Source organism: Lemur catta, chromosome 19, assembly GCF_020740605.2.
Source record: "Lemur catta isolate mLemCat1 chromosome 19, mLemCat1.pri, whole genome shotgun sequence".
In the NCBI taxonomy this organism is placed as follows: domain Eukaryota; kingdom Metazoa; phylum Chordata; class Mammalia; order Primates; family Lemuridae; genus Lemur; species Lemur catta.
The window spans coordinates 19,957,042-19,984,771 of record NC_059146.1 but is presented as its reverse complement, the minus strand read 5'-3'; the positions used below and the strand labels follow the sequence as shown (position 1 = coordinate 19,984,771).

General features: G+C 39.1%; 1 protein-coding gene across 12 annotated transcripts; it reads left to right on the top strand.

Moving 5' to 3' along the window:
- Positions 1–64: 64 nt before the first annotated feature.
- Positions 65–27,245, top strand: LOC123624622 (zinc finger protein 577-like). 12 transcript variants are annotated; one of them, XM_045532625.1, is made up of 8 exons: positions 80–1,887; positions 3,115–3,277; positions 14,026–14,117; positions 14,497–14,578; positions 18,723–18,920; positions 20,725–20,851; positions 21,909–22,001; positions 24,920–27,245. In XM_045532625.1, the coding sequence occupies exons 5-8, from the start codon at positions 18,906–18,908 to the stop codon at positions 26,086–26,088; spliced, it is 1,404 nt and encodes a 467-aa protein (XP_045388581.1). In that variant the 5' UTR covers positions 80–1,887; positions 3,115–3,277; positions 14,026–14,117; positions 14,497–14,578; positions 18,723–18,905; the 3' UTR covers positions 26,089–27,245. The 12 variants fall into 12 exon arrangements, with proteins under 12 accessions (XP_045388575.1, XP_045388573.1, XP_045388577.1 ...); XM_045532626.1 differs by lacking the exons at positions 80–1,887; positions 3,115–3,277 and adding an exon at positions 7,012–7,069; XM_045532627.1 differs by lacking the exons at positions 80–1,887; positions 3,115–3,277 and adding an exon at positions 12,424–12,444.
- The last annotated feature ends 485 nt before the right edge of the window (positions 27,246–27,730 follow it).

Below are 27,730 nucleotides of genomic sequence, written 5' to 3'. Positions count from 1 at the left end.
GCCGTTTGCGGCCCTTGCGATTGCCTCACAGGGACCAATGGTTATCTTGGGCGGGGAAAGCGGTTGTACGGCCAACTTCCCACGATGGCGGTCCCCAAATAAATCGGTTAAAGGGGGCCGCCATACTCTTTCTCAATGTCTTTGTCTAAAAAACCCGAAAACTGAACCGAATCTGCCCCGGGTGGTGGTTGGCAGCCTGCGGACTCAGAGGCTACAGAGGTTAAACTTGGCCAGTGAGGTGGGGCGCCCGGGCTTGTGAGTCTGAAGCAGCAGTGATGGACCGTGGCTCTTTCGACCCAGCCGGTCCCCTAAGGGTCTTTTAACGGGTTTCAGTTTCGCGTTCCGGGAGCGGAACCAGGAGCTGGATTTGAGGAGATTTGGGATTTCTGGTAGGGGAGTCTGTGGGGAGTCCATGACAGTAGCAAGCCACTGTGGAGAAGCGGGATGGTAGGGAATGGTGTCGGCCTGAGAGTGGGCAGGGGTTGGGGTGGCCTGGAGAAGAATGTTAGTGCTTTGGGTTAGAATTTGTAGGGGAGGTTAGGGACTGGGGTGGTCTTGGAGGCGGATCAGTGATTGGTATGACTTAGGGAGTGGTTCAGTCATTGGGATGTTCTTGGGGTCAGTGATTGGGGTGCCCTTGAAGGAAGTTGGGGTGTCTTTGGGGATGTGTCAATGCCTAAGAAGGTCTTCTGGGGTGGGGAAATCTCAGTTCTTGGGGCAGCCTTGGAGAAAGGGACGATGTCAGCGACTGAAGCATCCTTGGAAAAAGGCGAATCCTTGGGATGTGCTTGGCTTAGGTCAATGTTTGGATACAGTTGGGGGGAGGGAGGTCAGTGATTGGTGCATCCTTGGGGGTGGTCAGTGAGTCAGGTGGCCTTGTGCGGAGGTCATTGCTTGGGACAACCTTGTTTCTTCTCTTGGAGGGTCCGAGTGTTTGGGTCTTGATAGGATGGTCAGCGATAGTAGGACTCAAAATCAGAATGATCTGGGCTGGCTGCGTGATCCATATTTTAGGTATGATGTGGGTAGGCATTGGTATCCAAGAGATTTGTAGGAGTTGGAGCTTCAGAAGTCTTTGTGTTTTGGAGGGCGTTGGGATTTTAAAACTCACTGACTTCTCATAGATGACTACACTGCCTTCTTTAAAACCTGCTTTCCAACTTCCTCTGTCCTCTGAATCACCCCCTCTCCTTAATGTTTCCACAACAATGAAAATTGCTTTGAAATGACTAGGGTCCAAACAAATCTAAGGTGAAATGCTTATTATGAAAGTTGTGGTGTCTGGCCCTCTGGTCTTCAAACTTACTGCATATTTCTCTAGGCTCTTCCCTTTTAGGTCCTTCTGATACATAAGGGGACATTCCCACATCCCAAATCCTGATACCCAGAGATATTCATTGTTAGCATTTTGTTTTATTTCCTTTTCCATACTTTTCTGTGATTTATTTTATTATAAAAATGTGCTAACACTGCATAAGTGGTTTATAATTTGATTTTTAAAACAACTTATATGATAAAATTGTTCCATTACTGATTTTGGTACAAAGCCTTGTTGATATTATATATGTGGATCTCCTTGCAATGTTGTCTGAAATTACATTAAATCTTTGCAATAATTTAGGTAGACAAGACATATTAAAGTACTCATATAGGTCTGGACATTACTTGTTAGCTTTATTCCCAGATGATATATACTTTTGCTGCTATTGCAAATGGCTTTTCTTTCTGCTTGAACTTTTTGTTATTTTTTATTTTCTGGTAGGTAGAAAAGCAACTAATTTAAGAAATATTTTCTTTTTCCTTTCCTTACTGAACTCTTTTATTATTACTCATGTGTTTTAATTGATTCTTGTAGGTTTTCTAGGTAAGCAGTCAGAACACCTGCAGGTAAGTTTGATGCAGAGAAAAGAGAATATGGACTTGGGATTTGGGCAGACCTAGGTTGTTGTCTGGATTCTGTACTTACTGTGTGAACTTGGGCAAGTTTCTCAACCTCTCTGAGATCCTTCTCCCTTTTGTTTAAAAAAAATCAGTAGTAACTACTCATATAGTAAACATGTCCAGCATGTATTAGATACCCAAAACAGATTTGCAAACAGTATTCCACTTTTATAGCTGTTTCTCTGGAGTTTTTAGGCTTTTAAAAATTTCTCATTCTTGACTTTTTTTTCCTCCTTTCTCTTTATAACTGTCTTTCTCTAAATGAAGATCGGTTTTGTCAACGGATAAAAAAGCCAAACTCTGTAAAATAATTTTAAAGAGATTTACTCTGAGTGAAATTTGAGGACCATGACCCGGAGCCATGCCCAAGAGGCCTTGAGCAAGTGGACTCGCTGTGGCTGGGTTACAGTTTGGTTTTATACATTTCAGGGAGACAGGGGTTACAGGTAAAGTCATAAATCAATACATGGGAGGCATACATTGGTTTGGTTCGAAAAAGTGGGCCATCTTGAAGGGTGGGGGGGCCTTACAGGTTATAGGTGGGTTTAAAGATTCTTTGGCTTGTAATTGATTAAAGACATGAAACTTTGTCTAAAGGCTTGGAATGTTTTAACATAGGAGCTCTTTTTCAGAGATAAGCCAGGGACATATATCTGTTGTGTAAATTGAGGACCTGTAGGTTTGTCTTGCATAACCTTAGCCCTGTTAATGGGTTACAAAGGATGTCCCCAAGAAGAGAGAGGGGCATGAGAAGGCATGTCTGACCTCCTGCCTCCTGGCAGGCAATTTAATTTTAGGATATTCCTTTGGCCATGAGGAGGTCCATTTAGTCAGCCGGTTGGGGGTGAACTTTAAAATTTTATTTTAGTTCACAGTTTTGAAGATAGTTTTGGCAAAATTCCATAATTTAATGATAACTTTGTTGGTGGTATTTACTATAAAATAATTATATGTTTATTATAAAATCAACTATCAGGTAATATGTGTTATTTTTTTCTTTAAATTATTATATTAACCTACCACCAGAAGAAAACACACTTAACTTTTAGATAATTATACATAAATATCTGTGTGTGTGTATCTAAAACACACATACATATAAGGACTCACACAACTCAGAAAATCTGTTAGACTCACAGTTTATTACAGCAGTGAATTTCTTTAAATCCTTAGGTCCTGGCTTCCTGGGATATGAGGGAAGGAAGTAAAGGTACCAAGATCAGCACTTTATCCTTGACCAGAGACCATCTTCAGAGAAGAACCCAGAGTCAACAATAGAGCAAATATTGGATTTGCTGGCTGGGTCTCAGGGCTCCAGAAAATGTCCAAGTCCCAAGTGAGTTGTTCATTTATATATTGATTTTTTACTTGGTTTTCCAGTGAAAAGTGGAGGAAGTTTAGTAATACTTATAATTAAAAGAATAATATGTTTGCTGAATATTGATGAGGACTACTCTATGCAACTGGATGTCCTGCAATTCAATTTAATTCTGACAGTAGTGTCAGATCCTACTGTTAAAGATTTCAGTGCCACAAAACTGACCCCACTCTAGATGCCAGTCACAAGTCCCAGGTTGTGATCTGTACTTCTAATCAACCAGCTGTAAACTGGGGGTTCCCATAACTCCCTCCTCGAATTAGATTAGTTTGCTCATAGAACTCAGGGAAACACTTGTATTTACTGCATTATTATAAAGTATATTTCAAAGGATACAGATGAACAGCCAGATGAGGAGATGCATAGAGCAGGGTATGCCTATGTGGGGGAGGGACTCGGAGCTTCCAGGCCCTCTCCCAGGTATACCACCCCCTGGGTACCTCCATGTGTTCAGCTCTCCAGAAGCTCTCAGAACCATGTCCTTTTGGGGTTTTATGGAGGCTTCCTTACGTAAGCATGATTGATTACATCACTGGCCATTGGGATTGGTTCAACCTTCAGCCCCTTTCCCCTCCGTGAAGTTGGAGGGTGAGTCTAAAAGTTCCAACCTGCTAATTGCGTGGTTGGTTCCTCTGGCTGCCAGACCTCATTCTGAGGCTGTCCAGGAGTCCCCCAAGAGCAGCCTCATTGGAATAAAAGGTGCTCCTATCACCCAAGAAATTCCAAGAGATTCAGGAGCTCTGTGTCAGGAACTGGAAGCAGAGACTAAATATATATTTATGATATCACAGTATCACAGTATGTGTGTATGTGTACATATATACATATTTAATATATATGAATATGTTACTCTTAAATGACCTCAGAAAAATTACATATGTGTGTGAATATGTAAACATAACTGTATAATTTATAATACATAACATATAAGTGAATACATACACTGTCATGCACTGCATAACAATGTTTTGGTCAACAATGAACTGTATATATGAAGTGGTCCTCCACTAAGCTAAGGTTAATTTATTCTTGAAGAAAGAAAAATTTTTTATAAATTGAGTATAACATAAGTGTGCTACAGTGTTTATAAAGTCTACAGTAGTGTACAGTAATGTCCTCGGCCTTCACATTCACTCACCACTCACTCACTCACTCAGAGCAACTTCCAGTCCTACAAGCTCCATTCATGGTAAGTGCCCTACACAGGTATGCCATTTTTTATCTTTCATACTGTATTTTTACTGTAGCTTTTCTATGTTTAGATACATAAGTACTTACCATTGTGTTACAGTTGCTACAGTATGCAGTACAATAACATGTCCAGGTTTGCAGCCTACTCTACTATACACCTTAGGTATGTAGTAGGCTGTACCATCTAGGTTTGTGTAAGTACACTTTATAATGTTCGCATAAGGACAAAATCGCCTAACAATGTGTTTCTCATAATGTATCCCTGTCATTAAGCAATGCATGATTGTATTCACAGATAATTTTTTTCTCAACCCATTTGAGTATAAGTTGTAGACATCATGCCCCTTCCCTCCAAATACTGTAGTCTGTATTTCCTAAGAAAAAAGGGCATTTACTTAACCATAATACATTGTCAAAATCAGGAAATTGGTTTTTTATCCAATTGATACAATTTATTATGGATACAAGACTATTCTGTAATTTATAGACTGTTCAAATTCTCCCAGTTCCCCTTAAAATGGCCCTTATTGTCATTTTTTTCCTAGCCCAGGATCAAATCTAGGTATACACATTGGATTTAGTGTTTGTGTCTCTTTAGTTCACTTTAATTTGTATGTGATCTGAGGCAGTTCATTCTCTTCCATATGTTTATCTAGTAGTCTCAGCATCATTGTTGGAAAGACTTTCCCCATTTTATTGCTTTGGTTCCTTTGCAGAAAGGTCTAATAATTGTGGGTCTTCCTGGGCTGTTTCTTTGATGTGTTTGTTTACCCTTATGCTAGTGCCAAACATTCTTGATTACCATAGCTTTTTGGTAAGTCTTGAGGTCAGATATTTAAGCCCTGTACAGAGTTCTTCTGTTTCAATATTGATTGAGGAAGTTCCCTTCCTTTCCTAGCTTTTCCCCCCCTAGTTTTCTGAGTGGTTTTCATTGATGGGTGTTGAAATTTGTCAGAAATTTTTTAGCATCTGTTGAAATGATCACATCAGTTTTCTTCTTCATTGTGCTAATATGATAAATTACTTTGATTTCCAAATGTTAAGGCAACCTTGCAATCCTGGGATCAATCCCATTCTTTGTGTTTTATTTACATATCTTTATTGTATATTTATGGATTCAAGTATTCAATAGCTACTTGATGGCTATGGTGGCCAGTGGCTACTATTTTGTACAGGACAGATACAGAATATTTTCATCATTGGACAGTACTTTTCTGCAGAGATCTATTTCTAAAACACGAAGTTGATCATATTATTCCCTCACATGTAAAACTTTTCATGGATCATCCATAGCTATAGGACAGATGCATTGTTGTCTGGCATTAGTGTGCCTCTTTATCTCTTTTTCTTATTATCTTACCATACCCTCTTCTCTTGTCAACCTATCTGGTGAATGGTTGTGGTTTCATTGTGCCATCTTTCATGTTACTTCTTTCTGGAATGCTATGCCACCTCTCCCCTCTGCAACTCACTGTAAAACATGGAATTGATCTCATAAGAATTAGTTCCATAGTCATCTCTGTAAAGCTTAACCTTTATCATCTTTCCTCTTCCCCATTGGTGCCGACAAGGGTATATATATCTTACTTGCCCTGTATAAATATATCGTAGTCTCATGCACTTTTCATTTTTATCTTTGCAAGCTAGAATGATCCTTCAGGGTAAAAGTGAGTTTTATTTATAAAGAATGCATACTACCGTGTCTGACACATAGGTGCATACACATAGTTTGTAAATGGTTTCTAGGTTTCTAGATTAAAGGATTTAAGGACGATGTGTTTCTCTTTTGTGAACAAATGATTGAACATGTGAGTCAGTGAATGATTGAATGGAAGCACAAAGATCAGATATTCTAAATAAAAAATGTTTTTTTTTCCCTACAGAAAACTAGTACACATTAGTATAACACAAAACTAGATTCATGGAAGGCAGTCAAATGACTTACCATGGGAAAAGTTATTATAAGAAATTCCCTTCATAATATTTCTCTTTATAGTATTAGCCAATGATAATCCTTTAGAATGAATAGGAATGTTCTATCACAGGGCTTACTGTCATTCAAGGATGTGGCTGTGGGTTTCACCTGGGAGGAATGGCAGCTACTGGACCCTGTTCAGAAGAACTTGTATCAAGATGTGATGCTGGAAAATTATAGCAACCTACTATCAGTGGGTAAGCACAGCTTCTCTGGTGTAGGTGATCAATTACCTTTCCTTTCTCAGTGATAAAGGAGTGGGGCCTCACAAATGCTTTGCCTTTTTTAAGACTTGAGTTTTATATATCATAGATTCGTAGTACCTTTCTGGCCTCTAACAGAGTGTTTTTCTCTTACCTCCAAAGTAAAAGGCCTTAACTTGGCCAAGATGCAAATTATTCAGCCCCTTAAATGTAATCCTTGCCATTTTTCAGAAATCTTGTAGCTCAAGTATTTGGGTCTATCAGTACTCTATAATTTTCCTTGAATAGGGTATCAGGTTACCAAAGCAGATGCATTCTTCCAGTTGGAGCAAGGAAAACCATGGATAATAGAGGAAGAAATCCAGAATCAGATTCATCCACGTAAGTGAAAAAACAACCCCATGGGAGAGATGGAAGTAATATCCTAGTTGGTTAGAAATAGCGATACACCTCTGAAATGTTGTTTGGAGAAATTTTTTTTAAGTTCTTAAGCTCTGAATGTGACTCAAAACAGCTGACATAAACTCCCCACATACCTTAATGTTGCCTCTACTTTTTAATCTTTCTATACTAGAACTCTTTTGCTTGGCTTTTAAAAGAATACTTGTCCTTCTTCTATGTACTTTGATCAGATCTCTCTCTCTCTCATTCTGGAACTTGCTTTCCTGGTCAATCTGTTTCCCTGGCATCTTCCATTTACCTGCTTTCTCCTTGTCTCCATCCCCCTAACTCACAGTCATAGCTCCCTTTTCTTATACCCTCAATATTCATAAATTTTCCTCCCTTCTCAGTTTGTGTGTATCCCATACCCCTTATAGTTTCTTCTATGTTTTTCTTCCTTCCACTTATAACAGTCTCAGACTTTCATTCTTTACCCACAGTCTCACTTCCTCTCCTGTCCTTGGCCTTTGCTATGAGATTGTACCCCCTTCTATTACACGATCACTGGGGATTCATTGGTCTCCTTTCTAGGGGATGCCTGGCAAGTCAACGATCATACAGAACGGCACCAAGAAAACCAAAGCAGCCTTGAAACTATGGATAGTGACCACAAATATCATATATTTGGGAAAATAGTATCTTATCTGAGCTCAAACCTTTGTGTCCCTTTAGCACCAAGATCTCATACATTGGACAAACTTGGGAAACATCTGAAACCTAACCTAGACTACGTTATTCAGAATGGAAACTATGTAGGAGATGAAGTTGAATTTAATGGATATGATAAATTTTTTCTTTACACTAAGCATGGGAAAATTCATACTGGAAAACAATGCAGTGGATATAATGAGTGTGTAAAGGTTTTCAGCCGTGAGTCACAGCTCATTAAACATTGGAAAACTCAAACAGGAGAGAAACACTATGACTGCAGTGACTGTGGGAAAGCCTTTTCCCAGAAGTCAGATCTCAATAAGCATCAAAGAACACACACAGGAGAGAAACCCTATGGATGCAGTAGATGTCAGAAAGCCTTCAGCCGAAAATCCCATCTTATTTTACACCAGAGAACCCATACAGGAGAGAAACCCTATGAGTGCAATAAGTGTGGGAAAGCTTTCACTGATAAGTCATGCCTTAATAAACATCAAAGAACTCACACAGGAGAGAAACGCTTTGAGTGTCATATATGTCAGAAAGGCTTCAGTGATAAGTCACAACTCACTTTACATCAAAGAATTCATACAGGAGAGAAACCCTATAGTTGTGGTGAATGTCAGAAAAGCTTCAGCAATAAGTCACAGCTCATTATTCATCAGAGAGCTCACACGGGAGAGAAACCCTATGGTTGTGATGAATGTGGGAAAACATTCCCCCTTAAGTTTAGCCTCATTCTACATCAAAAAACTCACACTGGGGAAAAACCTTATGGATGTAATGAATGTGGGAAAGCCTTCATCCAGAGATCTGAGCTCATTAGACATCACAGAACTCACACAGGAGAGAAACCTTATCATTGCAGTGAATGTGGAAAAGGCTTCAGTGTGAAGTCACTCCTCAATACCCACTGGAGAACTCACACGGGAGAGAAACCCTATGGATGCAATGAATGTGGAAAAATGTTCTCCATCAAGTTTAGTCTCATCCTACACCAAAGAACTCATACAGGTGAGAAACCCTATGAGTGCAGTCAGTGTCAGAAGGCTTTCACTCAAAAGTCACACCTGACTATTCATCAGAGGTCTCACACTGGAGAGAAACCTTATGAATGCAGTGAATGTCACAAAGCCTTCAGCCGGAAGTCCTATCTCCTTATCCACCAGAGAATTCACTCGGGAGAAAAACCTTATGAATGCCTTGAATGTGGGAAAACTTTCTCTCACAAGTTTAGCCTCATTATTCATCAGAGAATCCATACAGGAGAGAAACCGTATGGTTGCAGTGAATGTGGAAAAACTTTTCCCATCAAGTTTAGCCTTGTTTTACATCAGAAAACACATACAGGAGAGAAACCTCATGAATGCAGCAAATGTCAGAAATCTTTTGCCCAGAAGTCACATCTTATTATACATCAAAGAATTCACACAGGTGAGAAACCTTATGGATGCAGCGAGTGTTGGAAAACCTTCTCCCACAAATTTAGCCTCCTTCTACATCAGAAAACTCATAGCAGAAAGAAGTCATGAAACAAGTGAATATCTGAAAGTTGTCATTGAGAGGGAATAGCTCATTATTCCACACAATATACATAAGAGTGAAACCTCAAGACTGCAGCAAATGTGGACAAGCTTCTTTGCAAACTTACGTGCCATTTCCCATCAGGGATTAGTGTTGAGTATAATGCCAGTCAGGAGGTAATGCCTTTCCTAATAAATATCAATTGAATATAGGCCAGAGGGAACAAACAGGAAGGAACATATATGTATGGATTGATTGTGGAGATGTTGTTGGCATAAAATTCAGCTGCATCAGTATCAAAGAATTTACATTCCCATTGAGGAAGAAATTCTATAGTTTAACGAATCTGAGTAATCATGCTTTCATGGGTATCATTTTATAGGGGGAGTCATTTTTCTGCTGTTGTGATATAAAAAAGTATTAAATATGTAAATAAATATGCTGGTCAGAAAACAATGCAAAAAATATACCAGAACAGTACCAAGTATGTAAGTGTTTTGTACCTATTTTTATTATAAAAATGATTGTTCATATTGAGAATTGCATGTTTAGCATAACAATTGTGAATACATAATACGCATGCTTAAATGTACATAAAACCTTCCCAAAGAATATCTGCAGTAAATCTTTATAATGCTACATAAATTTCATTGAACTACAATGGCTCATTGTTTTAGTAAGAAATCTCAATACAATACTGCATATCTTTTTCTCCCTAGTGTTTGCTAGTATTTGTAAATGGGTCTGAACCATTGTCTTGTTGACCCCATCAGCTCTGTCCTTACCAGCCATGGCTTCTGGAGTGCTGGGAAAACAGAACGATGAAAAAGACCCTTCTGAGTGCCATAATCTTAATCTTAATCTCATCTCTAAATTCCCATTCTACTTTGTGTCTCAACCACACAAGATACTCCTATGGATATTGGTCAGTATAATTTGGTGGTACTTGAGGCTTCTTTGCTACTCTGGAGTCAAGGGTCTGGTTTTCATTCTTCGTCGTGTAAGACTGAAATACATCTTGATTATTCACTCATTTTTTAATCAAGGGACTGATTAGCTAGGCTAGAGCTGACAAAGTCCAGCATCCAACTAAAAATTACCAGGCATGCATAAAAGTAGGAAAGTGAGACACATTAGGAGGAAAACTTATCAATCAAAACAGACCTAAAACTGACATAGATGTTAGGTTGAGTAAATGACGTTATTATAACTGCATACACAGTTATTATAACTATATTTATTAGTTTGAAAAGCTAGATAAAAGATTGAATTAAAGATGATTAATATACATTGGGGTTTATATTTGTCCCCTTGTTTTTAGACATTGGGGCCACCTTCATTTACTTATCTTTGCACGCTAGTCTACTTATTTCTTGAAGATACATTACTTATAATGAAATTTCTGAGTTAGTGTTTTCTCGTATTACATTTCAACACATTTTCTTCTAGACAGAATGTATCACCATTAATCAAAATGATGTCTTTTTATTCTGAAACTTTGACATTTGCTGCCTTGCTGACCCTAAACAGCCTCTCTTAAGGCCAGCTAATTCCTAGAGAGGGCAAACCACTGACTATGAACATACTTTTCATATGCAAACCAACCCATCCAGAGCTTACCACAAATCTTCTTTACCTAGCTCTCACACTTGGGGCTACTATCCACCTGCCCTAATCATCCCAGGGCCAGGTATCAGCCAACTGGGGTAGCCTGTATACCCCAGAGCCCACTGAAATCATCCAAACTAGTCAACTCTAGGCCTGCTTACCCTGCTTCACCCATTCCTTCCCATGGATACCACGTAAAGGCCCTTGCCCATGTTTCCCTCTCACTCCCTATGCTTCGTGACCAACCTCACATGGCCTCCCTGCATGGCCTGCCCTGCTTCTTCTTTCTAGGGATCTGTGAACATGAACTTCTTCCTTAATGACAGACTTTTCTGTATTTGTATGTCTTACCATATCTCATTAAAACAAATCCTGGTTACGTTTTAAAACAATGGTTTATATTTCCACCAGAAGTATGCAAAAATGAACATTTCCTTACAATTGTGGCAACCCTGGGGTAATCTGACAGTATTGACCAACATGGCATTTTATTAGGTTAATATTTTGCATTCTTTCATTTCTCCTAAGTTGGACCTGTTATTGACTGGGTGATTGTGAGTTGGTTTTGAGATAAGTGTAGGAGTTAATACACGAAGGATGTTAAAATGACTTACCGTTTTTGACCTTTGTTGTCACATTGTTAGTGGGAATCACAATATACTTGCTGTAAAGAGGAAATCAAATCAGTAACTTCATGTGAAATCTCCAGAAGAATATAAATCTCCATGAAGAAGGCTCTCTTTGTGTTTCTAGCTTTTGTATCCCCAGCGTGCAGAACAGTGTTTGACACATAGTAGGCATTCATTGGATGAATGAGTGGATGAATGATCAACCCCTTTAAAGGCTCTCTGAATCTGGTTGTATAATTACAGGGAGCAGGTTTGGTGCTAGAATTCATCGGTTTATTTAATCAGTTGGGCCTCGATACTGAAAAGAATCACGTTCCCTTCTCAGCGCTTTTGATTTCAGGTATTTCCCACCTTCATGGATGTAGAGGCTTGTTCTGCCTTTGGCTTCTCCAGGGAGAGCCACGCTTTTCCTTTCGCTCTGCCCTGTCCACTCCTGATTAACAGTGTTTGCCATTCTCCTCCACACTAATGATAACAAAAACTTTAACACGCCATCGGTTTACCCACTCTGTGACTGACTCCTGCCTTGGAGGTGTCTCTAAATCTTAGGCAGTCCTCAAATGCAGTTTCCTCCATAAACCCCCTCTCCACTCAGAAGCATTCTCAGGATAACAGCCCCTCCGATTGTTGCTCGAGGTCCCTCCCCCTTGAAATTCCTCAAAGACTTGGGGCGCCCACTTGGCTTCTATCTATGCTTCTTATAATCAAATCATCTAAAAGTCCGCGACCATCTCTATCCAGCAGGCAGAGAGATCAGGGCAGGCTTGAGTCTCTGAGAAGCTAAGCAGTTTGTGTAGCGCCCTTGGCGAATGTCGCAAAGTCGAGGTCCAGTGGTTCAGCTGGCCTGGAAATAGGGTGACGTGGGTCGTTTTCAGTTGCTCTGCCTGGTCACAACCTTCCCAGGTAAGGCAGAAACAAGGGGACTTCGCCTGCCGTACGGCGTGAAGTTGGGAAATGGCTGCTCCCAGCAAATATCGTTGGTCCGGGCGCGGACATATTGCATCATAAAGGGCGCTAGTAACGCGGGATTCCAGGTCTCTGGAAAGAAGTTTTCTGGCCCTCGCCGGCCGCCGTCCCCAAAGTCTCCCAGAGTCCCGTGTGCGGCGTGAGTGAGTCGAGGGGCGGCGGGCACAGAAGCGAGTGTTAAGAAACGGAGGTTCTGTGACTCATCTCCACCGGAGTCATCTGTCAGGTCTGTGTTTTGTTGCGTTTGGGGAGCATTTCCGGGCCTGGGAGAGCGCGTTGGTGTTTTTCTGTTGCTCGCTAGCGCGTAGGGGGGCTACGTTGCGGGAAGCGAGTGGGCGTCCTCGCCGGGGGGTTTCGTTTTGCAGGTTCGTGTTGGGGGTTCCCCGAGGACCGGGAGCTCGGGGGCTCCGCGTTGGGACGAGCACTTGGGAGGGCTTTGTTGCAGAGTGGCGTCGGGGGGAGCGAGTCGTGCCGGTGGTGAGGGCAGCTCCGGACAGTTCGTGTTCATTGTTGATCCCTTGTTTACTTTTAAAAACGGGGTTTCTGGTCCTCTTGCTTCTATGTTTCCTGTATATTCTAGTAAAAATTTGCTTTCAGGTTTATTCTGACCCAAGTAATGACATCCCATCATCCTGAATACTCTTCCAGAAAATAACTTTTGTTAAAATTTAGTATATTGCATGTTTAGTGTTGGGATCAGGTGTGTAGATATTGGTATAAATTTATACATATTTGTTTATTGCCCGTTTCAACATCTGACTTACAATTTTATACATATTTAACCTCACATCCTATCAACTAACTACGTACTCGTATTTCCATATTACAAACTCTTTGAAAGTTTTTTTGTTTTGTTTTGAGGCCCGGTCTTGCTCTGTCGCCTGGGGTAGGATGCTGTGGCATCATCGCTCCCTGAAACCACAAACTCCTGGGCTCAAGTGGTCCTCCTGCCTCAGCATTCCGATTGGTCACCATGCCTGGCTAATTGTTTTCTATTTTTAGTAGAGATAGGGGTGGTGGGGGGGTCTGGCTCTTGCTCCAGCTCATCTCCAACTCCTGACCTCAAGCAGTACTCCCACCTCGTCCTCCCAGAGTGCTAGGATTACCCGTGTGAGCCACCGCACCCAGCCTTTTTTTTTTAATTCTTTAAAAATTGCTTCAGTAATGTTCCATCAAGTGGGTGCTTTAATTTGGGTAGAAGTGATGTAGATCTAGGCACAACACTTTCAGGAACATGTGATGGATTTCCATTAAACCAATTTTTTTTTTTAACTAGCTTTAGTGTTTTTCCTTATGTATCTTGGGCATTTCTGGTTATTCTTATTTCTACATAGTTTATACTTTTGTTGCAATTGTAAATGGTGTCTTTTTGCATAAGACCCCCCACTTCCTCTTTTTTTCGTGTTTTCTAATTTTATGTAATGAACAAGAGCAAAAGTTTGAAAATATATATTTAGTCCCTTCATCTACTCATGTTATTACATATAGCATATGAATTGATTCCTTTCTGTTTTCTAGTTGAGCATTTTTGTCAACTGCAAATAATTTTAGCCTGGTGGCAAGTGTATGGACTGTGGAATAAGAAGAGCCTGCTTCTGCCTCTGACTTGGGTAGGTTAATCTCTGAGTCAGTTTTCTCATTTGTGAAAAAAAGCTGTCATAATTCATACTTTATGGAGTTGTTAAGATTAAGTGAGCAAATGTTCTTAAAGTACATACAAGGTATAGTAGCTGGTACATAATATGGTCTCAATAAATGGTCACTGATTTATCAAGTTTTTATTTCTCTTTCTCAAGGGCTTTTTAACTTTAAAGGTATTTTAATTTATAATTTTCCTCTCTTTAAAATTTTCTTTGATTTATTTTTGCTAGATTTCTCAGTATCTAATATTCCTGGGGGAAAAAAACGTACTTTTCCTTAATGATTTGTTCTTTTAATTTGGGACTGTATTTTATTTGCTAATATTTTATTTAATATTTTTGCATCTAGAAATGAAAAGATGTCTTGGAAGTGCTTCAAAATAATCCCTTGGTGGAGAGCGAGTTAATAGTGGTGTAGATAAAACAAATAGGTGTGTATTGGTAATTGTTGAAGTTATATGATGGATATGTGGAATTTGAGTTTACTAGTGTTTTGCTTGAAATTTTTAATGCTACATAATGAAAAATTTTTTGCTTCTACATTTATAAGTGAAATTGGTCTGTTTTCTTAAAAAGGTTTTTTTTTTTAAGTATAACACAGGGTTAAAAAAATAGAATATTATAGCATCTCAGAAGTCCTCATCCCTTCCCTCTTCTCCAGAGGTAATTATCCTAAAAACATCATACTAGATTTGTCTGGTTGTATACTTTATATAAATGAAATCATAAGGTACATGTTCTTTTGTGGCTATCTTTTGCTCAGTATTTCATTGTGTATTTTACCTAAGTTGTTGAATATAGCAGTCTTCATTTCTTTTCATTGCTGCATAGTATTCCATTGATGATTATACCCCAATTTATTTATCCATTCCACTATCAATAGACATTTCAGTTGTTACTGGCTTGTGACTATTTTGAGAACTGCTGATATGAACATTTTTGTACCTGTCTTTTTGGTGCCTAAAAGGTTCCATTGAGTATATACTTAGTAGAATTCCTGAGGTATAGCAACAAGGAAAAACAGCAAATGCCAAGTGATAGTGGGAGATGCTTAACATACCTTTCTCTTAGTAACTGAGAGGACAGGCAGACAAAAAAAGCTAAAAGGCTATAGATTGACAGGTGTCAGTAAACTTTCTGTAAAGGAGCAGATAGGTAATAGATATTTTAGTTTCTGAAAGTGGGATGGTCTCTGCAGCTGCTAAGTTTTGCTGTTGTAGAGTGAAAGTAGCTACAGAGGATACATAAACAAATGGATGTGACTATGTTTTGATAAAACATTATTTACAGAAACAGGTTGCCAGCCTACCATAGCGGCAAATCCTGAAAGATTAGAATGACATCATTAACTTGACCAATCTAAAAACACTCCACCCAACAATTTTCCTCAAAGGCATGAAGGATATTTATACAAAGTCACTGTATGGTGGGCTAAAAAGCAAGTCTAAATAAATATTTATCTATGTATCTATCATACCTACTACCTAATCATGTCTAAATAAATTTCAAAAGATTAAAATTATACAGAATATTTTCTTTAACTACAGTGGAATTGACCTATAAATCAATACCAAATGATTTGCAATTATGTCATGCACTTCTGAATAATCTATGAGTCCAAAAAAAAAATCACAGTGGAAATATTTTGAATTGCATTTTATAATAATCCTACGTATTAAACCTTTGTTGAAATCAGCCTAAGCAGTCAGTGGAGGGAATTTATAGCCTTAAATGTATGTATTAGAAAAGGAGGAAGGATGAGAATCAATGAATAAACATCTATCTCTATAATTTTCTTTTTTTCCATTCTATTGATCAGTTTGGAAATACTGACTTTATATAATTGGTGGAGAAACTTTTCCTCTTTTTCTATAATCTGTGAGTGTTTATATAATATTGGAATCACTGTACTGTAAAGATTAGATAGAAATCAAATCCTGAAGACTGTTCTTTTTAATGGAAATTGAGAGTAGATAGAATAGTATAATATGTGCCCATCCCCCAGCATCAGCAATTATCAATTCATGGCCAGTCATATTCATCTATGCCTCCTCCACTTATATTTTTCTCTGGAGAATTTCATAGCAAATACAAGGCATCATGTCTTTAAACTTGTAAATCTTTCAATATGAATCTGTAACTGGTAGGGTCATTTAAAAAACTTATAATCACTGGGCAATTTGCAAATGTATCCAAGTTAATATTAATAGCAATTCCTTTACTTCATTGAATAACTAGTCCATATTCAGTTTTTTTCTGATCATCTCAAAATAGTCTTATGATATTGGATCATATGAATCATGATCCAAGTGATGTGCGTGCATTTTATTTGCTTGGTATATAGCTCTTAGGTCTCCTGTGCTCAAGTGATCCTCCTGCCTCGGCCTCCCAAAGTTGCTGGGATTACAGGTGTGAGCCATCACACCTGGCCTATTATGGGTATCTTTTTATTTCAGTAAGTACATATTAACATTTTAAGTAATTATGTAATATTCTATTAGATGGATTAAAATTATTCATTCAATGAATCCTTTATCAGTGGACCTAGGCAGTGCCTGTAGGTATATTTTTGCTTTGTAATGACCTTGGGATGCATGGTCAGACCAATGATGAATGAGAATGGTGATTGTCTGCACCCTTTCTGTACTTTGTAGGAATGTTTCCAGTGTGTCACTGGCTCTCATATACAGTCTTGGATTTGAGATTGTTTTGTTTCTTTGTTCAGATCTTTTTCTTTTTTTCTTCTCTTTTGGAAAGAAATACTAAGGTCCCAACTGCAAGTCCCAACTCCATTCCTCCTTCCTTCCCACTAACGTGAAATTTTATATTATACTCATTTTTGGACTTGTAAGTATATCTGCATCCACAAACAATATATAATGTTTATGTCTTTAAAAGTTTATACAAATGATGTTATACTTTATCCTTTTACAAGAGATACATACGAGTGTATGTGTGTATGTGTGTATATATGTGTGTCTTTTATTCAGTCTAAGGAAGTAGGCACTCCATTCCTGGCCTCTTATGGATTTGTAACAAAAGTAATATCAAATTTTATGAAATGTTTTTCCAGTATCTATTTAGATGGTCATGTGGTTTTTCTCCTGTAACCTATTAGTTTTTTTATTGGATACTGTTGGCTGCCAACTTGACATCCATGCCCCCTTTGTTAAGAAAATTCCCATTTTATTTAGGCAGTCATCTATCTGGGAATTTAACCTCAACTTCAGTTCAGTAGGAAATTCGGATTAGTTTTGCCAACCAGGGTGTTTATATAGCCATTCCCAGTTTCACTGACATGTTCCAGGCATGAGCATTTGGAGCAACTCTGATCTATGAGACGTGAGGGAAAGTCTGCCACGAACTTCTGGGAAATAGTTGTATCCTGGATCCTCCAATCCTAGAGATCTCAGCTCCAACCCATTCATGCCTAGCTGCCTCTTCTGCCTCTCAAACATCCACATGGAGTTCTACATTTGAGTTGTGCACCACTCTTTTTGAACTGGCACTGCAGGGAGATGAGATTGAAGGGCTGAGTATGGGACAAGCAGTCTCAGGATTGGAGATGGAGGAAGTATGCTTGTTCAGTAGGGTGTTTAGCAGCAGGTCACAAAATGGGTTGGAGATGAGCGCTCTGGGTGGAAGATACAGGAGAGCTAGAGGGTCTTTGGGAATGACTTGCCGGGGTGAAAGCAAAATTCAAGTTGATCTCACCATCTTGGTGCTTTAGAGTTGTGAGTTGTTAGTATGACTCCAGAGCTTGGCTTCTGGGGATGTTGGCCTCTGATCTGCTGCTTCTGGGGCAAGAATGGGGCTGCCTTTTCATTTCTGCCTGTGTGGAAGTGGCTGGTGGAGCATGTACAGTGACCACAGGGGCTCTGTTTTTCAGCCCTGACTATGTGGCCACCGCACAGTGTGAGGCACCGGGAAGTAAAGTTCTAAAAGTAAGTGGGAAAGAGAACAAATTTGCACTGTGAGGCTGTTACAACAGAGAAGTGTCACGATGGAGAGAGCTGGCTGGGGATTCAAATTCCCACATTGCTAATTAGGAAGGATGTTAACCTGCGAAACACACTCACCTCACCAAGCCTCAGCTTACTTGTGTTTAAAATGGAAATAAAATAGTATTGAGGATTAAATAAGACAAAATATGATTTGTTTAGTACCTTGGTCTTTGAACTGGAGTAATTGCCCTGGTGCAGTAAACAAAACATTTAGGAGCATGTGGGTGCAGGTGATTTTAAGTTGATTTCCAGAGCTACTAATTCTATACATTGTCTTTCCTAAAATTGATCCATGTGAGAACCTGGCAGTGGACAATACCATGAGGTGGTTTTTGTTTACCATCTTTTCTTTCACATCCATTCCATTCCAGCTTTACCAAAAAAAGACATTCCTCTTGTCCATTTCATATCTTCATATGGAGCGCCATCCCATGATGTTAAAGCTTCCAGGATGTTAAGGAGACAGATAAAATATTGGGACTTTATATTAGTGTGAGTCCAAATGGCAATCAGAGAGTTATGGTCCCCGGTGCACGTCCTATTGTAATTGAATTTGGTCTTGAATCCACAGGTTCTAGCCTACAGGAACAACACATCTTCAGTAATAGCAAAAGGAGGTTCCAGGCTAGGGAGATCATCATTTCTGGTAGTAGCCTGACCTGAGATACCTGACCACAACTGCCGGCAGGTCCGGAATAGGCAGAGGACGGAGCACACCCTGGAGCTGCCAGCCCTTTCTTAAGAACAGAAGAAAATGGCCAAGGCCCAGGTGAGGTTTGTTATACCTGTTTTATCCTTTGTTTCCCAATGGATCTGTGGAAGCTTGTGAAAGACAGTCTGGCTAAATGAGACAGTATATGTTAATAAAAATCAGGATCTGTCAGAAGATAAGTTTAAGTTATAATCTTAAAATATGGGCAAATTAAGAAGTGAGATGTGTAGGTCATGGGGTTTGTGCAAAGTTCTTAATGTTGGAACCTTGACTGTAAGACCCTGCAGGTTGCCTCAGCTTTGAACAGTGTCGCCTTTTTTGGTAGCTGTAATAACAAGAATAATATCAAAAGTGTCATGATTCGCATTGTCTGTGAGGAGAAGGCAAGGCAGTTCTTCAGCGGAAGTAAACACTTTATTGCTCTTAGATCTTAAGAAATTTCTTCAGAGAGGTTTTGTGCTAAACAGTGTCCTTATTATCAGCCTTATAATAAAGGTATAGGATGTTCCCTTTGGTTTTTTCTTATTGTGTTCCTTGGAGTCAACTAAGCGGGTAATGCCAAAGCAGAGCTAGATTGGACAGAATTCTTCAAAAACAGCATGCGTTGGCCGGGTGTGATGGCTCACACCTGTAATGCCAACACTTTGGGGAGGCCAGGAGTTCAAAACCAGCCTAGACAGCGGTGAGACCCCATCTCTGAAAAAAATATAAAAAATTAGCTGAATGTGGTGATATACACCTGTAGTCCCAGCTACTTGGGAGGCTGAGGCAGGAGGATCACTTGAGCCCAGGAGTTTGAGGTTGCAGTGAGCTATGATTGCACCACTGCGCTCTAGCCTGGGTGACAGAGTGAGACCCTGTACCCTTTCTCTAAAAGAAAAAAAAAACAAAACAGTGTGCTTCGAAAACAGAGCTGGCTGGTAGTCTGACTTTACCCTGGGATAAAGCCTAGATCATCCAATAGAATGAATGGGCTGCTTGACCTCGAGTGGTCCTCCGTGAAGAATTCTCTCAGTCAAATTTTTGGTATTGATTTGACAGGAGCCAGCTAAAAGTTCCTCCTTGGTAACACCTGGGAGTACAGATATTGACAGTGCTTCTTTCTTACCTTCTTAACCCCAGGTCCACAAAATGAAGTCAGTACCAGTTATTCTTGTTTTGGTCCCAGATGATAACATGGCTTTGCATGCAAGAGATTCAAACAAACAGAAGTATTTGTGCCAAAAGACAATATCCCCTTTCACCCTTTTCCTGCCTGGACTGCAACCCAAAGAGTAACAAATGTTAATAGTTTGAGTCTCCATCTAGTCCCTTTTTATCATGGACATATGGTAGAATATATCTATGTTTATGTACATTTCTGTATATATACATATGTGTACCTACCCATATATAACTATAAATTGTTAAAATTTTTTCCATGTCTTGGATCATATTATATATATAATTTGAGGGCTTGAGTTTTTCATTTCAGAGAATGCCTTGAAGATCATTGGTATCTGTATGTATACATTTACCTTGTTGATTTTAACAGATGTATGGTATATTATAGATGGAGGTATGTGCTGTAGTTTAACCCTGTCTGCTTTTGATAGACATTTAGGTTGTTGATAGTTTTCTAATATTATAAACAAAGAAATAATAAACATTCTTATTGCATGTTATTTCGTATCTATGCAAATATTGCTTTAGTGCTTTATTAGGGTAGGAAGAATTTGTGGAATTCCAGGGTCCTGTGGTACGTGAAAAAGTCACAGTGTGCATAACTTATTATGGAGAAAGTGATCAGAACTTGTCCCTGTTCTTTTCCACATCATCTGTTGATACACACCTCAGATTGCATTGGAATGTGTTGTTACAGGGATCGTTATCATTCGAGGATGTAGCTGTGGACTTCAGCAGGGAGGAGTGGCAGTTTTTGGACCCATCTCAAAAGGTCCTATACAAGGAAGTAATGTTGGAGAACTACAGCAACCTAGTGTCTGTAGGTAAGGACAGCATCATAGTCAGTTACCTTTTCTTTTTCACTGGGTGAAGTCCATAGGGTCCCTTAAATATTTAATGGTTTGGAGTAAAGCATTGTATGTTATAGACTTTTTTATTGTGATAAAATATATATAACATAAAATTTACCATTTTAACAATTTTTAAGTATGCAGTTTGGTGGGATTTAATGCATTCACAATGATACGCAACCACCACTATCATATATTTTCATAACTCTTTTCATCTTAAAAAACTGAAATTCTGTACCCATGAAACAATAACTACCCATTCCTCCACCTTCCCCAAGCCCCTAACAACCATATTTCTACTTTCTGTATCTATGATTTTGACTACTCTAAGTACCTCATATAAATATAATTGTATAGTATTTGTCTTTTTGTGACTGGCTTATTTCAGTTAGCATAATGTCCTCATCCATGAGGTAGCATGTGTCAGAAATTCCTTTTTAAGGCTGTATAATATTCTTTTGTATGATGTACCACATTTTGCTTGTCCATTCATCTGTCAATGGATACTTAATTGGGTTGCTTCCACGTTTTAGCTCTTGTGAATAATGCTGCTGTGAACATGGGTGTACAAATCTCGAAAGACCCTGCTTTCCATTCTTTTGGATATATACTCAGAAGTGGAACTGCTAGATCATATGGTAATTCTATTGTTAATATTTTGAGAAACAGTTTTTCACAGTGGCAGTAGCATTTTACATTCCCAGCAGGAGTACAGAGGGCTCCAGTATCTCCACAGCCTTGCCAACACTTGTTATTTTCTGTTTTGTTTTGTTTTGTTTTCTATTTAAATTTTTTTCCTTTGTTTCATTTTGGTTTTTTTGATTGTAGCCATCCTAAGGGGTGTGAAGTGTGTCACAGACTTTTATTTTCCTCCTTGGCCTAAAGTATATGTGCTCTTTTCCTGAGTAAAAGGTTTTTACTCTGTCAAAGTACAAGTAATATTGTCCCTGAAATATAACTCTCTCCAGTCTTCATAGATTCCGCAAGCATACATACTTGGTGCAAGTGTTCAGTGATTTCCTGTTTATAGGGTATCAAGGTACCAAACCAGATTCACTCTTCAAGTTGGAAGAAGGAAAACCCCCATGGATAGTAGAAGCAGCCCATAGTCAAACCTGTCCAGGTAAGTGAGTGAAAACTAAGAAAATGGGGGGATGGCACGAAAATCCCAGTTGTTCAGTGAAGTTGTTACAGCTTTTGAAAGGCTATTTAGGGAACTTTTCTAACTGGTGACCCAAAATCCTAATCAAAACCTTTCTGTATCTTTGTTCATTCCCAGTGGGGCTGTTCTTTATCTGCTGTCAAAGGATAATGTCCTTTTTTTCTCTGTTCTGGATCTGATTACAGCCCATCTCATTTAGGACCTTGATTTTTTTACCTGGTTCTGTTTTTCCCAGCCTGCTCATGGCTTGTCGAACTTCCTGTTCTCCACCTTTCTTGCTTTGAAATTCCCCTCACTACCCGTGCAGGTTGCTTTGTGTGTGGCACTGGTCTCTCCTTGGGCATATCCATGCCCCTTTCTGTTTTCCTTCCTGACAATCACCTCACCTTAGTTCATGTGAAAGCCCCCCACGCCTGGTCTCTCAGGGCAGCTCTTATCTACCTATTTACCCCCTGCTCTCCTACCTTTTCAGCTTCTGTTTTTTTATCCTTTGTTTGATTCTCCTATCAAAAGTTTAATTCATTCTCAGAGCCCAAGCTCTGTGTCCTATGCTGGAGGCTCCCAAATTGACATCTTTGCTACTAATGTCTGATCTGTGCTCTCATCCCCTGAATGTTGCCAGCTTCCAGAACAGCTGTCCAAAGATTTCCTGCTTTCTGAATGTGAAGACAGAATTCTCTCTCCGAGATATTTCCACCATCATAGAGCATATTCATATGTGCTAAAGATTGAAACTCTGTCTTCTGACAGCCTCAAGTTGACATCTCCCTTTCGGTAGTCTCACCCGCCCTCTAATTCTATATTTTGCCTGCACCCAGGACAGTAATCCTGTGAAATCTTTCTAGAGGGTGTGGAACTGCCAATGTGCAAGACCATGTGGGAACTGTCAAAAGATTAGCTTGAAATTGGCCACATGGAGCCAGGGACAAAGACCAACTACATATTTATCATTATATCGTAATATCTCAGCATCTACATAGAAAGTTGGAGTATTGCCTATAGTATTACTCTAAAATGATGTTTTGGGAAAGTTTAGTTTTTGGTGTGCAGTTGGAATGAGAAGGGAAAGATTTAGTAACAAGTTGATTATTGAATATTTGACCAGTAATCTTGGAATGAGATGCTGCAGGTCTTCACTCTGATTTTCCAGTTCCAGACCTTTGTTGCTAAAACCCATGTTGCTTATTTACTTGATTAGCATAGACAGGGTTTCATGTCTCTTGATGGTTTTTTTCATATTCTCTGTGCATATCCCTCTTCTGGGACTCTTAAGACTTGGGAGTGCTTGAAGCTCTTACTCCTTCCTCTTTCTCCATCCATCCTTCCTAAATGATCTCATCCAGTCCCATGCAGTTCCAAGTATTTAAATAATGTTCATATACTCATGACTTAAATTTGCCGTCTTAAGTTTAGAACTTTCTCCACACTCAGACCTGAGTACTTGATATTCTATTTTGAAAATGTATTATTCATTTCAAACCTGACGAACTTTTAAATGGAGCACTTGATTCCCCCCAGATGCCAGACTTACGCCTCTAATCTTTCTCATTTTGTTAAATGGCACCAGCACCTACACAGTTGCTGAAGCCACATAGTGAGGAGCTCTCCTTGATTCTTCCCTTTTCTACCTCCACCCTTCATTCTAATAGTGAGCCTTAGCTTTTTCTTCTCCATACGTGTCTTTTCCTTTTCCATTTTATTTCCTTTGTTTTTTCACATTTCTACATCTCCATTATAATTATTCATGCTCAAGCCATGTGAACTCTACCATAGCTTCCTGTCTTTTCTATTGTATAATTTTATCTCCAATTCATCCTCCATAGAAGAATCATGTGACTTTTTGGAACTATCACTTCACAACATGTTTTCTTGCTAAAAAATGTTTGATGGCTTACTGCCATTTTTCTTGGTATAAATTCCAATTTTTAACAAAGTCTTCCTACAAAATCTCTATGTTCTCAATTCTGCCAGCCTTGCGCAACTTAGGTATTTCCATCTCACTCAAGCTCAGGAGATTCCATGTATACCAGCTTCTCTTACATTTCTTGATCATACCTAAGTTTTTTCTTTCTTTGGGTTTTTGCACTGGCTATTCCCTTTTCTTGAAATGTTCTTCATTTTGTTCTTTGCTTACCATCACTCATCCTTACCCTATGATGTCAGCTCAAGTTTACTTTTCTTGTGGATGACTGCTTTATCTAAGATTGACCTACCACTATTCTGTCACCTCTGTTATACTGTTTTTCACATTCTGTAATTTTCTTACTTTACCTACCTGTCGATTCTCTTTTTACTAGAATGACAGCTTCATGGAGACAGAGAATATATTATTAGTCACTTTAGTGTCCCAAATACAAGCCCATTCAGTGTTTGTTAAATGAATAGATCCATACCCTCCATCTATTTGTGATCTGTTCTGGTCACAATGTGTTTCTGTTTCTACTTCTGTCCCCATTTTGCAAGGTCCTTTTTGGAAAGCAGCCCAAGGTATATTTATTCATTTTAGACAACCCATCATTGTTTCTGAAGTATCTGTTTTTCCTTTTGCTCTTTTATAATACTATTCTTTTTCACAGAGCATGGGGTACATTCCTTAGACTGGAATCTTACAAAAGCCAGCCAAAATCATGGCATTTTTGTACCTCCTTCTGGGTCCGCCCCCAAATTATCATAGATGTTATTATTTTTTCTAGAAGAAATGTGGGAGATTGGCCATATGCAGTGGCACCCAGAAAACCAAAATGAGCTTAAAAGTTTAGAAAGATGTCAGCAAAGTTATGCCCTTGAAAATAATTTTGATTTATGCAAAAGTATTGTTCCTTTAACACAAAGATACAATAAGTTTGGCTCACATTGTAAAAGTTTGAAATCTCATTTAGGTCTTGTTATCCAGAATAGAAGACATGCAGGGAAGGATTCTGATGAATTTGGTGGATGTGGGAAGTCATGTCTCCGTATCAAGCATGATAAAACTCTTACTGGAATTAAATACCACAAATGTGTTAAATCCAGTAGCATTAAATCACAGCTCAGTGACCATCAGAAAACTTCTACAGAAGAGAAACTACATGAATGCGGTGAGTGTGGGAAGGCTTTCTCCAAGAAAGCACAGCTCATTAGACATCAGAGAACTGAAAGAGGAGAGAAACCTCATAGATGCAATGAATGTGGGAAAACATTCATGAGGAAGATTCAGCTCACTGAACATCAGAGAACTCACACAGGAGAGAAACCCCATGAATGTAATGAATGTGGAAAAGCCTTTTCCAGAAAGTCACAGCTCATGGTACATCAAAGAACCCACACAGGAGAGAAACCCTATGGATGTAATGAATGTGGAAAAGCCTTTAGCCGGAAGTGCCGGCTCAATAGACATCGGCGATCTCATACTGGAGAGAAACTCTATGGATGCAGTGTGTGCGGGAAGGCCTTTTCTCAGAAGGCATACCTCATTGCACACCAGAGACTTCACACAGGAGAGAAGCCTTATGAATGCAGTGAATGTGGAAGCACCTTCTATTTTAAGTCAGATCTGACCAAACATCAGAGAATTCATACAGGAGAGAAACCTTATGAATGCAGTGAATGTGAAAAAGCCTTTAGAAGCAAGTCAAAGCTCATTCAGCATCAGCGAACTCATACTGGAGAGAGACCATATTCATGCAGTGAATGTGGCAAAGCCTTTGCCCACATGTCAGTCCTCATTAAACATAAGAAAACTCATACAAGAGAGAAAGCTGTAAATTCACTGAAGGTGGAGAAACCTTCATCAGGGAGTCATACCTCTTTATATATGAGTGAGCTCACACAAGAACCAAACCCTATGAACCCAATACCTGCAGGAACACCTTCCTCAGGAACCCAGTCCTTATTAAACATCAGTGAGTTCTTAGGGGCTAGAAATGTAGTGATTGTGGAACAATCTTTTCCAAGAAGTCAAGCTTTATTAGTTAATCAGGAATTTGAACAGGGACTAAGCCTTGTAAATGAAGTGAATGTGACACCTTCGGTAATAAATTATGTCTTATATGTTACAGATATTGTATAAGAAAAAATTCTCTGATACTAGAAAAGCGGAAAAGTTTTTAGCAAGAATCCTCTAACCTTTATATGTCAGCATATGTTATATGTTCATTTAGGGCAGAAACTATGGATGCAGTGGTTGTGGAGAACATTTATGTGAGCAGTTAGACTTATTAAGCATCAATGAAATCATATAGGGTAGAAATGCAGGTATTATGGGGCAGCCTTTGCCTAGAGATAAATTTGAATTGGTATCAAAGAATTCTTACAGAAATATATAAGATTGTGATGGTATTTCCAGTCCTAAATTGTACCACATCATGTATCAGAGAAATAGAGAAAGACAACTGTAGACAGTGGATATGGAAAACATTTTTAGTAAAATATAGAATTTATAGAAAAGAGAAACCCCTGAAAGGAAGAAATGATAGAAATTCACCAGACTCATTCATGTATCACAGTTTTATACCTTGGGAGTCTTGGAAAGACTTCCCTAATAAATGAAATCTTGAACACTAGGAATTGTATTATGTAATGAAAACCTATGAATATAATGAATCTGGAAGTATAATTATGTTAGTTTTTTATGGCTGCTGCACCAAACTACCAAAACTTTGGTGGCTTAAAAGAACACAAAGTTATTACCTTACAGTTCTGGAGATCTCAAGTCCAAAATGTATCTTCCTGGGCTAAATCAAGCTGTTGGCAAGACTGCATTTCTTTTTGGAGGCTCTAGGGGAGAATCTGTTTTTTGCCCTTCCAGCTTCTAGAAGCTGCCCAAATTCTGTGGTTTGTGGCCTCCTTCCATTGTCAAAGCCAGCAATGGCCATTCAGCTTTTTCATCACTCTTAACACTGGTTCTTTTGCCTCCCTCTTCCAGGTTTAAGGACCCTAGTGATTATATTGGGACCACCAGATAAACCAGGATGATCTCCCTATCTTAAAGTCATCTGATTAGAAACCTTAACTCCATCTGCTACCTTAATTCATCTTTGCCGCATAATTTAACACATTCTCAGGTTCTGGATGTTAGGACATGGACATCTTTGGGACACCATTATCTTGCCTACCACAATGATGTTAGATATCAGAAAATTCATACCATGATAAATTCCCACCTAGCCATTAAGTAAATTTGGAAAAGCATATTCCTAGGGACGTAATTAACTATAATAATTATAATCCAAGTACATTAATATTTTATTCTATAATCAGAGAATCTCATGCTGTGATTTTTTTTTTTTTTTTTTTTTTTTTAGACAGAGTCTTGCTCTGTTGCCCAGGCTAGAGTGCCGTGGTGTCAGCCTAGCTCACAGCAACCTCAAACTCCTGGGTTCAAGCAATCCTTCTGCCTCAGCCTCCCGAGTAGCTGGGGCTACAGGCATGTGCCACCATGCCCAGCTAATTTTTTTTCTATATATATTTTTAGTTGTCCAGATCATTTCTTTCTATTTTTAGTAGAGATGGGGTCTCGCTCTTGCTCAGGCTGGTCTTGAACTCCTGACCTTGAGCGATCCTCCCACCTCGGCCTCCCAGAGTGCTAGGATTACAGGCGTGAGTCACCGCACCCAGCCAAGATTGTTCTTTTTTTAAGCACCAAAGGAGGCAAGAAAAGCTTCATCTTTCTCTGCTGCACCCCTTTTAATAAAAGGATTTGTTCTGTAAAA

Bases quoted from the DNA above. Each gene is read 5' to 3' on its own strand.
- LOC123624622 (XM_045532615.1), top strand. From the start codon at position 6,532: ATGAATAGGAATGTTCTATCACAGGGCTTACTGTCATTCAAGGATGTG. The intron at 6,683-6,976 runs GTAAGCACAGCT...TTCCTTGAATAG, and splicing joins TAGCAACCTACTATCAGTGG to GGTATCAGGTTACCAAAGCA. The intron at 7,070-7,660 runs GTAAGTGAAAAA...TCTCCTTTCTAG, and splicing joins CCAGAATCAGATTCATCCAC to GGGATGCCTGGCAAGTCAAC.